Source organism: Lissotriton helveticus, chromosome 3_1 (assembly GCF_964261635.1).
Source record: "Lissotriton helveticus chromosome 3_1, aLisHel1.1, whole genome shotgun sequence".
Taxonomy (NCBI): Eukaryota; Metazoa; Chordata; class Amphibia; order Caudata; family Salamandridae; genus Lissotriton; species Lissotriton helveticus.
The window spans coordinates 2,118,209,388-2,118,224,243 of record NC_136061.1 but is presented as its reverse complement, the minus strand read 5'-3'; the positions used below and the strand labels follow the sequence as shown (position 1 = coordinate 2,118,224,243).

Genomic DNA, 14,856 nt, shown 5'->3' with positions numbered 1-14,856 from the left:
GTTTAATCATCCTGTTTTTGTAACATTTGGGTTTCTTGTCCACCTTCCTTCCTTGCAACACAATGTATAATTAGTTGGTTTATGTATGTTTTAAATCTGTTATATTTATGCTATGCTATGAACTGAATAACATTTTTTTTAAATAAAAAAAAAAAATTACAGGTAACTGAAGAACAGCCGACACGTGTTCTGCCCATACGGCTGATAGGCCTGGGGCTTTTTCAAGGCAAGAGGGTTTGATGATGGTCCTATGGTCGTTGAGGTATACGGGCGCAGTCTCTGCGGTCACGAAGATAGTGTGCCTGTATAGCTTTTGGCACGAAATAAAGACAGCCTAGTATGATTTAAAAAGCACTTCGAACTTTGGGACTTCTTAACTCAATTACTACTATATGAATACATTGGGCACAAATCTTTCTCATCCCCAAAATAATGGTTTGTAGTGTTTGTCAAACGAGGCTGGTGTATAGTGCACGGTTTCGCCCAGAGTCTAAGGGTTTTGTTGCTCCTTTTTTCTGTATGTTTATTGATGAAAGTATTATTTTAAGACCTTGCTTCAGTTTGTGTTATTTTTGTAGCACATACCCTGTGCTAAGCGTTAAGATATATTTTACAGCACACACAGAAACTGGGAAAACCATTAAGTCATAGTTTTTGTACTGGATGGCCGCCCTTCCAGTACAAAACCTATGCTTGTCATAACCGCAACTTGAGACCCTCACGGGAAAGTAGTTGCGCTTTAAAAGTCCATGATTTATTGATTGATTAAATGTATACACACTTGCAGCCTACAGTGTGCCAGGGCTGGGGTAGGTGATGTTGAACAGCACCATATTTTAGTAGCTATGGCATTGTTTTCCACCCTCTTAGATTGATGTGCTGAGTCACATTTTAGTACATTCCCCTACACACCCTTTTAATCTCTTTTCACAATTTGAGGCCACCTGTTATACTATGTGTAGTACAATTTTAAAATAATTAATTGCATATTCACAGTGCTTGCATATTCACAGTGCTTCCAGTAGCATGCTGGGACCTCATTGCACTATCATATATGTCAACAGACCCGATTCCGGCAGGAGACTCCTGATTTTTTAAGACAAAAATGGCTTTATTTTAGCTCTCTAGCGCCTCAAATTTGTCTGTCAATGGGGAAAATACATTGCCCCGATTTTATTTTCAAACTCTACCACTTGCCTGCTTTGAAATGTTAATAAACAGAACAGAAGTGGCTAGTCAGGTTTGTTTTTTAACGAATTACTGCCCCCGCAACCAATTTATCTTGCGCGAACTAAACATTTTTTTGTCACAAAATGATTTATTTTCATTTATAGTTAAGTTTCATTAATCAGACCATATGTTTTCAAAGGAGACTCACGTCAAAACAGTCAAATCAATAACATACAATAATGTGCACAATATATACAAGTGTACAGGGGTTCACAATGTATACTCAAAATTCAAAGACACCAAAATGACTTCCTACATAACAGGTACATTCAAAAAAAAATTGCGAGGTAAACAACATTTCAACAAGAAAAACTGATACACAAAAGAAACCAGTCCTTTCATTCAAAAACCAGTGAACAGGTGGAAGTAGGAATGGAATTGGACTGCCTGCCTGTCTCACAAAACCTGTGACGTGTTTATTAATTTCAAGGATTAACAGCGGGTTCCACCAGAGTGGTATTAGTCAATCCTAGCTGCACCCTTCTTCCTTGTCACAGGCTGGGGGCCCCGATTTTATTTTCAAACTCTACCACTTGCCTGCTTTGAAATGTTAGCATGTACGCACTATAAATACACATCATTATTCTACAGGGTGCAAACTAGGATTCAGTTATGTGATTGTCTGATTACAGTAATAACATTCTCCCCTTGGGAAAACCAATCAAGCATACACAGATCTTGTGACCAACAGACAACACTCTTCTCTCATAACTCAATGTTATTTTCAGTCACAGATCGGTACCGTATCAATATTGTATTTGCACAGAACTTTTAATTATTTCAAGTGTAGCATGTGACAATCCATTTACAAACCATCATAGCTATTGTTGTGAAGTAGTCTTTTCATACATTAAAACCATGCAATATTATAAAATGGAGGCTCTACAATTCAGAATATCAATTATACATAGAGCTACCCCCTTCCACACAATAGGATGCAAGCGTTAATCTGACAATATAAACTATAAAAAGCGGAGAAAAACACAAGACAGTATACATGGATCAATTCCAGTGTTGCTGGCCCTCTATAAACGCAAAAAAAAGTCATATGTTGTGTTTTGCTCCACAAGTGATCTACCATTTTACGAGTAGCGCATCTGCCATGATATAAAAAATGTTGCTGCGTTTCGTTGGTTCTTGTGACATATTACTACCTTCTTCAGGACAAAAAACAACAATATACTATTTCCCACAAAGATTCACAGCTAGACAAATAATAAACCAAAGTGAGAAAGAAGACTGTTTCATCCTGCTTTTTATGTCTAAACAAAGTGCCCAGAATGTTTTTTCTCCATGTGTGATTTCCCGAGTAACATGTTATATGGTCACTTTTCTGCAATGATTGCATTAACCCAGTGATACTCAAAGTACGGACTGAGGGACGCTTGCGGCACTCTTAACATTTAGCGGCCCCCCGGCTGCTGTTTACTTAATAAGAAAAAATATTCTGGAAAAAATGTTAAACAGGCAAGCATTTATTTTGCAGTTTAAGTGAAGCTATGAAAATCTAAAGTGGTTTCCTGCACTAAACTTTAGGTACACTTATTTTTAAAGGCATCTTGCAACAAATGTGTAAAAATAGGATTACGTTTCTTTTAAGTTTTAAAAAAGTGTATTTCATTCACATGCAGAAGCGTTTTACCATACCTCTGCATTGAGAGGTATATTTTAAAGTGATAGTTTTCGAACATGAATTTAGAAACATTCATGCTTCCTCAGCCCACTCGGACACAATGCCAGTAGTGAAATAAGAGGCAAGTGAGCGATCATGTGCACCCTCTCTGTGGCCTAGGTTGCTAATATACGTGCACAACATGATAATCAAAACACAGAAGATGGTTATGTACAGTGCACATTCTGAACCCATGTATTTGAGGTCCTTTTATATGTCATAATGAAGAAAAAGGAGGCAAAGTGAAAAAACGAATTGCATAGTCCCACATAGTTTAGTCAAGGAAAAAGCCGGGGTTTGGCTCAGGTTTTCTGGTTTAACATTGTGCAATTCAGCTACTAATTGTACATGCTTAGCTTCCATTGCCGACTTGATCAGCCGCATGCCCTGACCTCCACCGACTACATCCTCCTCGGAGACATGAACTTTCACCTTGAGAACGACAATAACAACTCCACAACCCGGATCGATAACGTCGCCAACCTCTGACTGAAGCAACTCGTCACAACACCCACCCACTCCGCCGGCCACACACTCCACCCAGTCTTCTCCTCAAGCCCGCACGTCTCCGTCAGTCACACCACCAAACTCCTCTGGACCGTCCACCGCTGCATCCACTTCGCCTTCCAGAAGCCCACCACACACCACCGCACCCAACAGATCCCCCGCCGCTGCTGGAGCGAAATCACCAAAGACCATCTACACGCAAACCTCGCTCTCAGTCCACCCACCGAACCCACCAACACCGACGACGCTGCCTACAGCCTCAGACGCTGGATCAAGTACTGCGCCAACACCCTCGCCCCGCTGAAGAAACCCCACCACAGAGACATGTTGTAAGGAATCATAGAGAAGAGTAAATGTATAATTTACAACAAGACACCAGCAAGAGGGCCAGCTGGTTCACCCCATAACTCCTAGCAAGCCTGCCGGAAACTAGAGAAGAAATGGCACAGTGAACAAATTCCAGACAGCCACGCAGCACACAAGGACACCATCCGCAACCACCACCACCTCATCAGGGCGGCCAAGAGGACCTCCTTCAAAGACCGCCTCGACAACAACCTACACAATAGCAAGGAGCTCTTCAACATCATGAAGGAACTCTCCAACCCCAGCTCCAACACTAACAACATTCCGCCATCGCAAGCCCTGTGCGACTCCCTCGCCAGCTACTTCCACCGCAAGATAGCAGACCTCAACGAAAGCTTCAACACCCAGACAGCAACACAACAGACCCTCCGCACACCATCGACCATGACCCCCTGCTAGCCTGGGTCAGCGTGAGCATCAATGACTCCATCAAGACCATGCGCACAATCCACTCCGGCTCTCCGTCAGACCCATTCCGGCACCACGTCTTCAACAGAGCAAGCAGCTCCATCGCACCCCACCTGCGCAACGTCATCAATCTCTCCCTCGAGACCTGGAAACACGCTGAGATCAACGCCCTACTCAAAAAACCTAAGGCAGACCCAAGAGACCTCAAGAACTTCCGGCCCATTTCTCTGCTCCCCTTCCCGGCCAAGGTCATCGAGAAACACATCAACAGACAGCTAACCCGATACCTCGAAGAAAACAGAATCCTGGACCCTTCCCAGTCAGGGTTCCGCAGCAACCACAGCACCGAGACTGCCCTCATCGCCGCCACCGATGACGTCAGGACCCTGCTGGACAACGGCGAGACCGCAGCACTCATCCTCCTAGACCTCTCTGCCGCCTTAGACACCGTCTGCCACCGCAAACTACGCGCACGCCTCCACTCTGCAGGGATCCGAGCCAAGGCTCTGGATTGTACGCATCTGGAGTACAACCACCGGTGGGAGATATTGCTCCCACCTCGCCACCAAGACATGCAACACCCTCCCACCCTCCCACTGAGCCTACGACAGTCCCAAGACATGCTGATCTTCAGGAGGATACTCAAGACCTGGCTGTTCGATCAGGAGCACCCCCCCCCCCTCTGCGTTAGCGCCTTGAGATCCTTGTGGGTATGTTGTTTGCTTTACAAATGATTGATTGATTGCCCCACTGGACCCCCTACCGCCACCATACTGCCATCAGTGAAGCACTCAGTCACACCACAGACCATACGTTGTGTCCCCTGGGCACATGTTTGCGAGTACCCAATACCCATGGATTAACTGGTTCATTAAAGTTTCCTAACATAAAAGAATGTGATTCCCACAGATTGATGTAACTTGATTTATTTTCCATTTATGCTGTGCAGTTAATATTTCTGTTGAATTTAACTGAAGGGGAAAGTCCAGCAAAACAGTTGCAGTATATTTTTATCTTTTTAGTCACATGTATGGCTCTGCCCCCAAAACTACCAGACCCTGCCCTGCCCGCACTGCACTCGAGATCACAGTTTTCATAATTCTAAGTCTCAACGATGTGCGAAATACTTTTAGGAGGCCGTTTTTGAGACCCCACCTCCTGCACATACAAGGTGTGTATCCACATAAGAACTGTGTGTATCCTGGAAGTTGCCGCAGCTCTAGCTAAGACACACGTCAGGGGTTGGGCGCTGAAGCCCCTTAAACCCTAGGGGCGTCGCATGCCTGAAAGTAGCAAAAATACGAAGTCGGTCCACGCATTGAGACGCCTTCGTCTACTTAACGCGTTTTAGCCGACATAACTTTCCATTCTGGGATACTTGAGAGCACAATTACAACACTAGGCATTACACTACAAATCCCAGGATGCAACGTGATAGCTAAAAAGCGGAACAGCCAAAAAGTCTCACACGACGTGGGCTCTCGATGTAAACACTGGTCTCTGGAGGGGCAGGCCTCTTCCCACGCAAAGCCTGTAAACACTACTATTTGGCATTGTTTTAGATGTATGTTCAATAATTTTTGTTTTCATCAACAAATAGGAAAACTGTAATGATGGAGAATAACAAAACTATGAGCCGAAGAGGGCACAGAGGCATTTGTTTTCTACGTGGCAACACGTGACGTGCAAAGAATAAAGGTTTAAGTCAAAACAAAATTCGCAAGTGGGCGAGGACGCGTGAAGAGAAGACCTGTGAGCTGGGCTGCAGGAAGGAGCCGTGGCCGGAAGGGGCTGTCCTGCCCCCTTCCTTAACCCAAACATAACCTCCCTGGTATAAGAAGCTGCTGTAGGGGAGTATCTCAAGCGTAAAGGTAGGAAACTCTGACCCGCCTCCTCCCCCGACACGAGCCCCTTGAGATGAAGCAATATCCTGAATGGAAGCAATATTGCGCTGTAACAGCAGACCAGCGCAGGAACATGTTGCACCACGAAGACTTACAGTCTGCGGCGTTACTTTCTTCGTCTCCCAGTGAACTCGTTCAAAGTGCTTATCTAATGAATGCAGGAGAGGTAAATGCACGCGCTGAGGCAACAACCTGGAAAGATAGTCAAGGACGCTAGCTCCAAAGGGGGCTGTCGTTTTTAAATATAACTTCACAGGTTGAAAAGTTTGACCGAGAGACACGTCGAGACCTGCCCCTCCTGCACGGCTGCCCTTTGCCGTGGGACACGCAGGGAAATGCAGTAAAAACAATTCCTCTCTAGGGCACCAAAGCGTCTGCACTCCGGCGGCAGCAGTTTTGGGAAGCCTTTTCCAGTGAGCAACTCTTGCCAACCCGCCCTTTTCCTCAGGTTCCGGTGATACTCCGAATCCGGGGGCTGGCGGTGAAGTGCAGCAAAACAAGGCTCACAGGAACAGTTCCTCCCTTTCTAGAATGTGTTGGGGGGCGAGGGGTGCAATATCAAATAAACTAATAATGCGTGGTCAACTCCACTGTGTTTATCGTTTCCCTTATTAGGTCCAGTGTCGCCACCCGCCCTCCCCAGGTCCCCGTCCCCCAAACTTACAGCCATATTGGGGGCGGTAGACGCCCCCGAGTCCGTCCACTTCATCCGAGGTGGACATGGTGCTGGTCCGGGTCGGGTGGATGGGCTCTCCTGGGCTCCGGTTCCGAGGCGCGGCAGAGCTGCAGCGGCGGCCTGGCAGGCAGTGGCTTGGGAGGAAGGTACAGAGAGTGTTCCTGGTCGGTGCCTCTCGACAGGGTGTGTCTCCCCGCCCTGCAATTATGATTAACCCTTTGAGGAAACGCTCTGCTCTGACACTGCCTTGCAACACGGGGCGCTGTGTGAGAGGCACGGGGCTCGCCCGTGTGGGGCGGGATGGGTCTGTGCTGCAAGGGCACGAAGCTTCTCTGTCGTGTCAGTGCCTGGACACGAGTGGGGCATGTGTATAACACGCCGAATAAAGCTAGTTTATACTCGAATGGAAAGTGTGTGTGTGTAGCGTTAGAGGGAGCGGACTCCTTCCCTGGCAGGGTGTGGCTCACGGCAAGCGGGGCGACACTCATTATGATGGGGGCTTGGGGGGAGGGTACTAGTCTATGGGCGGCGTGTGTGCAACACATCAAACGGGGGTGCCTTCATACGTCATGTACGTGTGTGCAATACTGCGCATCAGGTAGTCACGGCTACTTTCACAACTCTCAGCAGGCGGGAGAATGCTCATTTTGCCACAGTTCCCAAGTGTACTGTTGTCGTGTGGCACACCCACCCAGTTCTAACGGGAAGAAGACGGTAGAGTGAGTTACATTTACTCCTGCAACGTGTGTGTGTAGTAAAGTCACAAAAAGCTCTCAACCTACACAAACCCCTCTCTCAAATGAAAATCCAACCTCGCAGGTTACTCAGAACCAGTAGTTAAAACTTCAAAGTTAAATTACCCTCGAAATCTGAACGCTTGCGTGTCTTTAAAAATAAATTAATTATGGTAGCTACGCTATGTAAACACCAACTTGTTCTCATAAAGCTAAATACTCCATACACAGATTTAACACATTGATTTTAACTTGTTAACATATACAACAAGTACTGGGAAAGGCAATAGGTCTGGTGTTGATGTGTTAAAGAATGTTGAAATGCAGTTGCGTGTTGCATTGCCCAAATGCTGTGTATTGCATGAATGCCTGTCCCATTGGCTTTGCCAGTGATTGGTCAAAAAGTAGCAACAACGGATTACTTTCGGTATAGAATGCGTTTGGGAGATAAATACTTGAAAAGGAGAATTAGCATGATTACTAAGGTTACTTTTCAGATGTAAAATAGTGCTGCATGCTTGCCAATGGAAGCACTTCAAGGAAGGTGGAATGATATATCAAAGAGCCAATACCAGGAGGTGAGTGACCAATACTCCTCTGACTTAAACAAGCAGTGGCATAGCCAATAGGTCTCGCCTTTGGGACCTTATAGGTGTGTAGATATCCAGCACAATATCCTTGGTGCAATAACATCACGTGTTGCATGGCTAAACACTTATAAGGTCCCAAAGGCGAGACCTATTGGCTATGCCAATGCTTGTTTGTTGCCGCATGAGAGCAGTGTCTGAATTTGTTAGGGGGGGCTAGACTTCCACAGCAGACTCAGAAGTGGAACACCAAAAGTACCATTTATTTATTTATTTATTTAAAATGTTTTGTTTGTTTTTTACTTTTGGAGGGAGAGGTTTTTTATTTTGGGCTTTTGGAGGGAAGGGATATTGTATTTTGGGCTTTTGGAGGGGGTATTGTATTACTTTGTGGTTATGGAGGGAGAGGGTGTTTTTGGATAGTGGTGGAGCACTTCCTTCGCCTCACCACTTTCAAAGGGTACCAGCCACCCCTGAACTAGAGGGAGGAAAAGCACTCCTGTCACGTGTGGGTGGACTGCTAACTAAACACATTACCAAAGAAGAGGAGGTGTTTTCCCAAAACAACCAGCCATATTTCCCGTCTGCTCTGGCAGCATCATCTTATTAAAGCCAAGTCAAAATCCTGTCTAGTTGGCAAGTCTCCCAGAAACCTTTGCGTGCGCGCTAAGTGAGCAAATTGCTTCTCGGCAGGTGTAGATCACTCAGATTGGCGCAGTGTCATTAACTCAGTGTGATCTTATTGGATCAGAGCTGGAAGGAGGGTACAAGGCAGTGTGAGTCGGCCCCAAGCAAAAGGCCACGGGAAGCGGGCAAAAACAGAACACAGGCTGCGTTGCCAGGTGTCATCCCTCAAGCTATTTCTCTGCTTGGTTGTGGAGTGAGCCCTGTTAAAGCAGAGACCGGGTCTGTGATGCGTACATTTGAATTAGTCGTTTTCATGCTTCAGTGCAAACTTCCACAGCACTAAGTAAAGAGCAAGGAGAAAAAAGTAAAAACAAAAAATCAAGATAATTGTAAATGGATACCCTGAAGAACAACTGACGGAGGAAATTCTCACGGAAAACTACTGAAACCAATGTTTCAAAGAAGAACGACCGCTTTTCAAGTTTTAGAGAAGCGGTAATATTTTCAAAATCAATCAGAGAAGAACATTACATGGTGTGGACTTAGATTGGACTCCTTGTACTATGTCCTTGTTGGTTCTTTCGAACCTATGTGTCCATTACCAGGACTGCTCTGAGAGTGAAGTAGATTCTTTTGTCATTTGAACTTGAATTTATGTTGAAGCTGACCCGATCTTGCTCCGTGTAACTTCTGCCCAGCTGCAGTTTACAGTTAAGAGACTTCAAACCTAAACAAGTTTGAGGAGGAGAGGAGGAGGCAGCAGGGGGAGGTGAGAGAGGTGGGGGCCTGTGCCTGTTTCCCAGAGCACACACAGTATTTCCCTTGCGGGAGAGAGCAAGGGCACCATCTGTATCAAACTTAATTACTAACAGATGGTTTCAAAGCTCGCTCCCTCAAGGGAATCGCCAATCGTGAACGCGTTGCCGTTGAAAGCAATGCGTGCACGTTTTTGGTCGAAAAAGGGAATCTATTTCAAGAGATCTCCTAAGCAACGCATGTGCGCTGCGTAGGCGAGACCTAAACACCTGGTAAGAATACGTTTAGTGGACAGCTATGATGTAAACCAGACATAAAATAGCAATGTCCTAATAGATAGAAACTCAGATTATACTAAATGTGATTTTTTTTCCTTAGATAAGTAGTGTAGGAAAGTTCCGATTTTATTGAAGACAGACTTGTTAGTATGTTGCCTCCTTTTTTTTTTTTTTTTTTTTTTGTTGGCTTTTTATTGGCTTTTTATTGGCCAGCAATTGAGTTTACAAATTAAATGTTTCCCATGGATTCGCGGGAAGAGAACAACCAATGAAATTAGGAAAACTTCAACCAATAAGACAGACTGCTGTTGTTAAAATATACCCAACAACAGCTATCCCTTTTTACATCTCGCCTGGGGTTAGCAGCGCACATGTGCTGCTCTCGCCATGCGAGGGCTTCTTGGAAACAATACGGATACCAAAGCTTTCAGAGGTGTACTTAAAGCCCTGCCCATCTTTTTCATTCGCTGGCATCATCCCACATGCTAAACGCTGGCTCACGATTGAAAAGGAGGCTTCTTAGTCCCTCCTTGTTACCGCCCTGTCCACTTTTGGCCCCGCCCACTTGGATTGGATCTCTCACATGCGCCATTACCCGGTCTCCTTCATTAGCTTGGCCGCAAAAAAATTTCTCGCACAACGCCGACAGCTTGTTTAAAATGCGCGTTGGCTAGCCCTTTGTCCAGGACGAAAAGTTTGGCGTTAACAGTTCTTTAACACTGATATCTCGGAATCTCACCCTTCTCTGGCGCTCAGGGTCTTTAAGATAATCAGAGCAGCTACTGGGATTGCTGTCGCATGTAAGTGCCTTGCTTGATATTTTCATGGGCCTGCTCTTGTTGCAAGGAGCAGCTACGGCTTTGGGAGCTCTGGTGGCTGCAGGAAGAGGTGCTTGCCCTGGCCCTAAATGTTGCTGTCTGGGAGACCATATCTTTGCAAATGTTTATTTAAGGTTTGATGCCGTGTTGGTGCGCACAAGGCAGAGCAGTGTTAACAGCTTGCAGTGATTTACTGGCTTCACAGGTGATTTCTGGATTGCGGGCACGTTTATAACTGATTACACACAGTCTAGGTAAAACTTAAGAGGGAGAGCAGTAGTGTTGCTGTATGCCCATGATACTGCTGTGAGTTCACCCGAAGGTCACCAGTTAAGGACACATTTACTATTTTAGCGGTCATATAAATATATGATTTGTTACTATTTGTGTTCTGTGATCTTTGCTTTTTCCATATAATAATCCAGTCACTGGATCCATTAATGTAACACCAGTTTGTTGTAACCAAAACTCACTCCAAAGAACCCGTGATTCATGTGGGCTTTACAAATTAACTTTGGTCTTACGTGACCCCGCACATAGACAGAGTATAACTAGGGGGTTCACCCAAACAAAGTCACTGGGACCCGAGTCATAGCAGTACTGAGAGAAGGGGGGTCCCAGTGTGAAATTAGCAATTACCGCAAAATATAACTAAAAAATAATAATACAATGAATGAATCTACACTGTTTTTATTCACAATGTAGATGGTAATTGGATATAGTATCCAGCAATAAATATTCCAAAGGTTGTACAGTGCCCCAAGGAACAAGGGAAGGTGATACGGTGAGGATAGTGTAGGTAGGGAATTGTGACAATAAAATCAGATAATGATGTAGACGCATTTGTAGGTCAATTGGAACAGACAAAAGAACATTAATTCAATACATCACTTGATCAACAAGCATTGGAAATGCAATCGGGCTCGGATTTATTTGAGTTTGAGCTAATGGCATTGTAAATGCCAATGTATTGTTGCTATGTGTTATGGAGTGTGTTCATGTGGCGTGTACTGCCAGTGATCTCCTTGTGAGTGTGAGAATATTGCACCGTTACTGCCTGTGATGTCCTTCTTGTGAGTGTGAGAAGCTTGCACCTCTGCTGCCTGTGGTCTCCTTGTGAGTGTAAGAAGCTTGCACTGCTGCGGCCTGTGATGTCGTTCTTGTGAGTGTGAGAAGCTTGCACCGCTGCTGCTTGTGATGTCCTTCTTGTGAGTGGGAGAAGCTTGCACCTCAGCTGCCTGTGGTCTCCTTGTGAGTGTAAGAAGCTTGCACAGCTGCTGCCTGTGATGTCCTTCTTGTGAGTGTGAGAAGCTTGCACCGCTGCTGCCTGTGAGTATGAGAAGATTGCATTGTGCATCTCTGTGCTGTGCCTGTTCTTTGTAAGGGACTCTTGCTCTGTTGCTGCTGCTGCCTTGGCACAGTACCTGCTGTGAGTGTGTAAGGGAAGCTTGCACCACTGCTGCTTGTGATGTCCTTGCGAGTGTGCGAAGCTTGCACCTCTGCTGCCTGTGGTCTCCTTGTGAGTGTAAGAAGCTTGCACTGCTGCTGCCTGTGATGTCGTTCTTGTGAGTGTGAGAAGCTTGCACCGCTGCTGCTTGTGATGTCCTTCTTGTGAGTGGGAGAAGCTTGCACCTCAGCTGCCTATGGTCTCCTTGTGAGTGTAAGAAGCTTGCACAGCTGCTGCCTGTGATGTCCTTCTTGTGAGTGTGAGAAGCTTGCACCGCTGCTGCCTGTGAGTATGAGAAGATTGCATTGTGCATCTCTGTGCTGTGCCTGTTCTTTGTAAGGGACTCTTGCTCTGTTGCTGCTGCTGCCTTGGCACAGTACCTGCTGTGAGTGTGTAAGGGAAGCTTGCACCACTGCTGCTTGTGATGTCCTTCTTGCGAGTGTGAGAAGCTTGCACCTCTGCTGCCTGTGGTCTCCTTGTGAGTGTAAGAAGCTTGCACTGCTGCGGCCTGTGATGTCGTTCTTGTGAGTGTGAGAAGCTTGCACCGCTGCTGCTTGTGATGTCCTTCTTGTGAGTGGGAGAAGCTTGCACCTCAGCTGCCTGTGGTCTCCTTGTGAGTGTAAGAAGCTTGCACAGCTGCTGCCTGTGATGTCCTTCTTGTGAGTGTGAGAAGCTTGCACCACTGCTGCCTGTGAGTATGAGAAGATTGCATTGTGCATCTCTGTGCTGTTCCTGTTCTTTGTAAGGGACTCTTGCTCTGTTGCTGCTGCTGCCTTGGCACAGTACCTGCTGTGAGTGTGTAAGGGAAGCTTGCACCACTGCTGCTTGTGATGTCCTTCTTGCGAGTGTGAGAAGCTTGCACCTCTGCTGCCTGTGGTCTCCTTGTGAGTGTAAGAAGCTTGCACTGCTGCGGCCTGTGATGCCGTTCTTGTGAGTGTGAGAAGCTTGCACCGCTGCTGCTTGTGATGTCCTTCTTGTGAGTGGGAGAAGCTTGCACCTCAGCTGCCTGTGGTCTCCTTGTGAGTGTAAGAAGCTTGCACAGCTGCTGCCTGTGATGTCCTTCTTGTGAGTGTGAGAAGCTTGCACCGCTGCTGCCTGTGAGTATGAGAAGATTGCATTGTGCATCTCTGTGCTGTGCCTGTTCTTTGTAAGGGACTCTTGCTCTGTTGCTGCTGCTGCCTTGGCACAGTACCTGCTGTGAGTGTGTAAGGGAAGCTTGCACCACTGCTGCTTGTGATGTCCTTCTTGCGAGTGTGCGAAGCTTGCACCTCTGCTGCCTGTGGTCTCCTTGTGAGTGTAAGAAGCTTGCACTGCTGCTGCCTGTGATGTCGTTCTTGTGAGTGTGAGAAGCTTGCACCGCTGCTGCTTGTGATGTCCTTCTTGTGAGTGGGAGAAGCTTGCACCTCAGCTGCCTGTGGTCTCCTTGTGAGTGTAAGAAGCTTGCACAGCTGCTGCCTGTGATGTCCTTCTTGTGAGTGTGAGAAGCTTGCACCGCTGCTGCCTGTGAGTATGAGAAGATTGCATTGTGCATCTCTGTGCTGTGCCTGTTCTTTGTAAGGGACTCTTGCTCTGTTGCTGCTGCTGCCTTGGCACAGTACCTGCTGTGAGTGTGTAAGGGAAGCTTGCACCACTGCTGCTTGTGATGTCCTTCTTGCGAGTGTGCGAAGCTTGCACCTCTGCTGCCTGTGGTCTCCTTGTGAGTGTAAGAAGCTTGCACTGCTGCTGCCTGTGATGTCGTTCTTGTGAGTGTGAGAAGCTTGCACCGCTGCTGCTTGTGATGTCCTTCTTGTGAGTGGCAGAAGCTTGGACCTCTGCTGCCTGTGGTCTCCTTGTGAGTGTAAGAAGCTTGCACAGCTGCTGCCTGTGATGTCCCTCTTGTGAGTGTGAGAAGCTTGCACCGCTGCTGCCTGTGAGTATGAGAAGATTGCATTGTGCATCTCTGTGCTGTGCCTGTTCTTTGTAAGGGACTCTTGCTCTGTTGCTGCTGCTGCCTTGGCACAGTACCTGCTGTGAGTGTGTGAGGGAAGCTTGCACCACTGCTGCTTATGATGTCCTTCTTGCGAGTGTGAGAAGCTTGCACCTCTGCTGCCTGTGGTCTCCTTGTGAGTGTAAGAAGCTTGCACAGCTGCTGCCTGTGATTTCCTTCTTGTGGGGTCTCGCAGTTGTGAGAGTTTGAGCTATTGGCATTTTAAATGCAAGTGCCTTTTATTTATTTATTGGTTTTTGAAACATAAATAAAAGTCATTGTCATTTACAATGCCAATATATTAAACTCTCGCAAATGCGAGACCTATTGCATTGCAAATGCTTGATGGTACTGGTGGCACTGGTAATACCTGTAGCGGTAGTATTGGTAGTGGTGGTACTGGCAGTGGTAGTATATGTGGTGGAGGTACTGGTAGTGTTAGAATTGGTCGTGGTGGTACTGGTAGCAGTAGTATTGGTGGTGGTGGTACTGCTGGCTGTAGTACTGGTGGTGGTGGTACTGGTGGTCGTAGTAATGGTGGTGGTACTGGAGGTGGTAGTACTGGAGGTGGTGGTACTGGTAGTGGTGGTACTGGTAGTACTGGTGGTGGTGGTAATACTGGTAGTGGTAGTACTGGAGGTGGTAGTACTGGAGGTGGTGGTACTGGTGGTGGTGGTACTGGTGGTGGTGGTGGTACCGGTAGTGGTCAGTACTGGTGGTGGTGGTAGTATTGGCAGTGGTAGTATATGTGGTGGAGGTACTGGTAGTGTTAGAACTGGTGGTGATGGTACTGGTAGCAGTAGTATTGGTGGTGGTGGTACTGCTGGCTGTAGTACTGGTAGTGGTAGTACTGGTGGTGGTGGTACTGGTGGTGGTAGTA

General features: G+C 46.5%; 1 protein-coding gene across 1 annotated transcript in view; it reads right to left on the bottom strand.

Moving 5' to 3' along the window:
• IQGAP1 (IQ motif containing GTPase activating protein 1) overlaps positions 1-6,944 on the bottom strand; it is a 488,190-nt gene extending 481,246 nt beyond the window's left edge. Inside the window, exon 1 of the mRNA XM_078683320.1 lies at positions 6,752-6,944. Within this exon, the coding sequence (XP_078539446.1) occupies positions 6,752-6,809 (58 nt within the window). The 5' untranslated portion in view covers positions 6,810-6,944. The remainder of the gene's footprint in view (positions 1-6,751) is intronic.
• Positions 6,945-14,856: the final 7,912 nt, after the last annotated feature.